Source organism: Bidens hawaiensis, unplaced genomic scaffold (assembly GCF_021521415.1).
Source record: "Bidens hawaiensis isolate Kalapana, Puna unplaced genomic scaffold, B.hawaiensis_p1.1 tig00036747_1, whole genome shotgun sequence".
Taxonomy (NCBI): Eukaryota; Viridiplantae; Streptophyta; class Magnoliopsida; order Asterales; family Asteraceae; genus Bidens; species Bidens hawaiensis.
Window position 1 is genome coordinate 163,508 of NW_027505430.1, and position 5,121 is coordinate 168,628.

General features: G+C 36.4%; 1 protein-coding gene across 1 annotated transcript; it reads right to left on the minus strand.

Moving 5' to 3' along the window:
- Window positions 1–811: 811 nt before the first annotated feature.
- Window positions 812–4,424, minus strand: LOC143613144 (putative LRR receptor-like serine/threonine-protein kinase At4g37250). Its single transcript, XM_077086934.1, has 3 exons — window positions 3,285–4,424; window positions 2,398–2,938; window positions 812–1,519 (listed from the first exon to the last, which is right to left on the minus strand). Exons 1-3 carry the CDS (start codon window positions 4,356–4,358, stop codon window positions 822–824), a joined length of 2,313 nt encoding a protein of 770 aa, XP_076943049.1. The 5' UTR covers window positions 4,359–4,424; the 3' UTR covers window positions 812–821.
- Between the last annotated feature and the right edge of the window lie 697 nt (window positions 4,425–5,121).

The following is a 5,121-nucleotide window of genomic DNA, read 5'->3' on the forward strand; positions in this document are numbered from 1 at the left end:
TTGTGTAAACCGAGATCCCTAGGGATCTCGGTGGGCTTTTGGTTAGATATTGGGCTAGTTGTTTTGGTTCCCTATATATAGAACATGCATTGTATGGGGTTTAGGTGTTCGTTTGGCTGTTTTGTTAGCCTTCTACGTGTTTCAATAGACGAGGTTGTAATCGTGCTTAAGCACCCGGCGTATAATATAGTACGTGTGTTTTGAAACATTGCCTGTGTTACGTGTTTGTGTTTACTCGTGTTCTTGAGTCATCGGGTATTAGGATTCCGCACTAATACTTGGTTGGTTGATATCATAGTTGTAGTGATCCAGATTCGGGACTTACAATTATTATTATTATTATTATTATTATTATTATTATTATTATTATTATTATTAACAAAATTTCATATTTATCTTGTACTTTTGAGGATTTAAACTCACAACCTTTTATTTACGAGAAAGAATATAATACCACTGGATCATGGGTTGCAACGTCTGATTAATTAGGCCGTGAGAAATGGAATTGAAGAGGCAAGAAGATTGGGTTAAAAAGAGGAAGATTTGAAAGTAATGGGGTCGTGACGTTCGTCAAAGAAGACTGGACTTGTTTTTTAATTATTGGTTAGTTTAAAGTTGAAAAACAGTATTAAATATTTATTAGAAAATTAGGTGACCTTTAATGTTAAAACAATAACAAATCATAGACTAAATAACTCCTACTTCCAAATCAAAGCTAATATAAAAATCAACATACAACACCTACCTTTCAATTTTAGCATAAATCATACACATCTCTCCCTAGAAAATTCCGATTATTAATTTCTCTCACAATTAATAAGTTATATGTGACTGTAATAATACGAAGAAGTAGAAGAGGCAGAAGGGAACTTGTCGAGGACGTGAAGGACCTCTTTCATGTGTGGTCTCTTTTGTGGCACCGAAGATATACAATTATAACCTAGTTTCAACAATGCTAGCAAGGCCTCCTCCTTCCCTTCCATGTCACCCCGAATTGCCACATCAGCCATTCGTAACACCTTCATTTTCTCTTCATCTGTCAATGTGTTACTCCACGTCATGCTAGCGGGACCAAACTCGTCTGATACAATGACCTTACCGGTCAAAAGTTCTAGCAACACCACACCATAGGAGAACACGTCCCATTTAGCGTTGGGCTTTATGCTTCTAAGTGATTCAGGGGCGTAATATGGGGATATACACCCCATCGCACTAGGGCTTGGACTAGGGTTTGATCCAACCGTGACATCTTGGAAACTGTCACGAGATGCGGTTGACCTCTTGCTACCGAAGTTCCTAGATGAACCTCCAACTTTACAACTGATTTCACCAACTAGTCTTTCAAGTCCAAAATCTCCTATCTTAGGCTCCATATCATAGTCTAATAGGATATTACTAGGCTTGAGGTTCCCATGTACTTGTTTCTTGTCGTGAATGTACATTAGCCCACGAGCAGTGCCTTTCGCTATCTTGAGCCTCACCTCCCAAGGTAACGGACAAGGTGAAGATCCAACTTTTCCTACATGATATACAAGTGGGAATTATAAAATTATCAGATTATTAAAAGTTGAAAAATAAATCAAAAGGGGGGAGAGATGTCAATTTCAACTAGAGTGACCTCCATGTAATACAATATTAAGTTCTTTTAGACATGTCAATTGCTATAATACGCCATGGGCTAAAAGGCAAACGCTACGTGACAGTTGACTTGTGGTGTACCACTCGGTGCATTAATATAACAAAGGCTTCAGTTACAACCACTCCACCATCCACCGTCAGCTAACCTTAGTCAGCAGAAACAACGAATGGCTACTCTACACATGCAAATATGCATATGCATATATGCATGCTTATCTGATTACTATATTTGGTAGTATTTTATTAATAAGCTCATGTTATACTAAAAGATTCCCATATACTTTTAGTGATAAAATCACTAGTTTTGATGTCTTATACGTTCTACAAATCCAAATTATAGAATTAATTATCATAAGTAAAAAGAATTTTAAAAAACAAATTAAATTTACTGTTAATTAGTAAATATTTTTTATAACTTTTTATCGGATTTAATCGCTAGTCACTTAAAAACGGAAAATCTTATCTAACACTCTTATATCACCAAGACAAACGCAATTCGGTAATAGAAAGTTGTACTTAATTAGCTTTATCTTAAGTTTGTCATTGACTTTTAAGAAAATCTATATTTGGATCCAGTTTCTCCTTTCCATTTTTGCCCAAAAGTAAACTAAAGCTTGCATGCTCTTGTGCGCCTTTGAATGCTAACATGCACATTTTAAATTTAGAGTAATTTTATTTTATAAAAGATTTTATAAATTGTTACAATTTACTTTTTATCATTTTCAAAGATTTTAAAGGGTAAAAAAAGAGAAAACTTACGGTAACGTGCATTGGCTAAACTGCCATGAGGAACGTAGTCGTAGATAACAAGCTTCTCATCGGAGCCCCAATAAAACCCACGGATCCGAACCAAATTCGGGTGAACCAGCTTCGCAATAACCCGAACCTGGTTCTCGAAATCCCTAAACCGCTCCAACCCGTTCTCCCCGATCCGCCTGACCGCCAATGCGGTCCCGTCCTCCAGAACCGCCTTGTATATTATACTCGAACCGGTAGCACCCAAAATATACGCAGACGCTTTTAATAATGTCTCAAGCTCTAGCTCTTTCTCACCACCATCAACCGTCACCAGCTCACCTTTCTTTTCCGGGTCTTTCCTTATTTCGGATACTGGAAGCGCCTCGTTCTCGTCTATTTCCGAACTGATATCTTCCTCGTTCGAGGATTCTTCGTTTTCAATGACCTTTCGTTTGAACAGACACGGCCATGAACGTAGCCATTTGTGCTCTTGGTCTTCAGACGACGACGCCCAATCGAATTCTTGATTGGCTCCGTTTTCGTGCTTGTTATTGTTGTATGACTGTCATAACAGTTAACAAAAATAAGTTATTGTAGCGATAAACAAATATAATTTAACTATTTGAAAAAGAAAAAGTTAAATAGTCATGGAGCTCTCAAAACATTTTTATATATAACTTTTTTACTTTCAAATTTCAGGCCCATACCAATCAATATTCGATTAATTGCTATTTGGGTCAAAACTGAAAATTTTCTGTATAAAATTTGTGCATATTTGAAAAAAGTAGATATAAAATTTTAATCCAATTAATCTTTTATTAATCTTGATTAATTGCTAATCAGTACCCCACCGCCCGACTGGCGCCTAACTAGTTCTATAACACTGCCACCGTTAAGACGCAACATACCTTGGAGACGGCTTGAGATGCAATTCTTCTCCGCCTTTTCAATATGTAAATGAAAATCAAGGCTAAAACGGCAATCCCGGCAATATCTCCGACTACAATCCCAACGATTGTACTAGTTTTAATCCCCGATTTTGATGGTTCACTGTTTGAAGAATTGTTTGGATGAGACGACTCAGCTGTTTTCTGAATTGCAGCTATAGCCGGAGGAGAAGACGTCGCTGGCGACGTAACATTAGGCACCACACAAAGATTCTTCAACGGCTTCCCACAAAGCTCTGGATTCCCAGCGAACGATCTCGGATCCTGGTTGATAAAAACACTGGAATCCGGGATCGTTCCAGTAAAATTATTAAACGACAAATCAATTGTCGTATTGGTGGGAATTTTGTTAGTGAATTCTGGCGGAATCTCTCCCGACATGTTGTTATGGGACACGTTAAAGTAAACAAGATCACTGCTTCCGAAATCTCGAGGCAATAACCCGTTGATAAAATTACCCGAAAGATCGAAAATTCGCACCCGATCATAACCAGACGGAAGGTTTCCAGTAATATAATTATTCTTCAAACAAATCACATTCAAGTTAGGAAGACCACCAAGATGTTTAGGCAGCTTCCCGGTTAATAAATTAGCGGATATGTTAACAACTTGAAGACTTATCCATCCTTTAATTACTGGAAGCTGCCCAGAGATTAAATTATTAGAAAGATCAAGAAACTCGAGCTCGGTAGCATTGTACAACGACAACGGGATGGACCCGTTGATTGAATTATTCGATAAGTCGAGTTTCGTAAGGTGTTGAATGAATCCAAGATTGGCGGGAATTGAGGCTGCTAGCTGTGAGCTAGGAAGTGATAGTGTTGTGACGGAAAATGGATAGCTGGGATTACCGCAGAAGACACCGTGCCATGAGCACGGTGACTCGTCTGAGTAATCCCAGCTATCTAACACGCCTAAAGGGTCGTTTATAACCGAGTATTTGAAAGATAACAAGAGAACACCGTCTGTGGTTAACCCGAAAGAATGATTAACAAGAAATAGGAGAATTGAGAGGTGTTTGAAGAATTTGATCATGGTGTTTCAAGGGTGATGATCCAACATGTTTGTTGTTTGTTTCTAGAGAGAGAGTTTGGTAGAATATTGAGTTGAGATTTATGACATGCAGAAGTCATGTGAAGGAGTTAAAGACTAAAATAATGAAGGGTAGAAAGAGACACAGATCATCTTAAAGCCAAATAATTAATCATAAATCCAGAAACCAATATGCTATGTGTTGTGTTCAGACCTTTTTGACATAGTAAATTAAAAATGTTATTTATAATTGATGAACCTTGACACAAGTGAAGACATCTGGATAATATTTTACCACAACTGTAATGTGTTATTTATGAAGGAATTTAAATTTATGTATGTTTTTATTCTTATTTTGGTGAAACAGTATTAATCATTTTTTAGCACAAAACATAATTATAATTTCACAGTTTTGGTAGTAAATAAAGTTGATATGTTGTAGCTATATAACTTTTTAATAACATGGTTGTTTTGAGTTTTATATGATGTTGGTGATACTTTCTCAAGAAAGTTGTATCGACCGTAAATGTAATATTCATGTCAAAAATCTGTAATATTGGTCGGTCGTTCCCGTTGAAGAATATTTTGTCAAAGATAAATTGTTACTTACAAAGTAATTACTACAGTAAAATACAAATTGTAGTAATCTTGATAAATACTCACTTATCTACATTAGGATCTAAATAAAAATTACATAGTGAAAGATCTTTGTTTAGAACATCTCTTATGAAATCTTCTTTAATTATCGTAACTTTTTTTTACATTG

Bases quoted from the DNA above. Each gene is read 5' to 3' on its own strand.
- LOC143613144 (XM_077086934.1), bottom strand. From the start codon at position 4,358: ATGATCAAATTCTTCAAACACCTCTCAATTCTCCTATTTCTTGTTAAT. The intron at 2,939-3,284 runs GTATGTTGCGTC...CTGTTATGACAG, and splicing joins CATCTCAAGCCGTCTCCAAG to TCATACAACAATAACAAGCA. The intron at 1,520-2,397 runs GTAAGTTTTCTC...TATATCATGTAG, and splicing joins TTTAGCCAATGCACGTTACC to GAAAAGTTGGATCTTCACCT.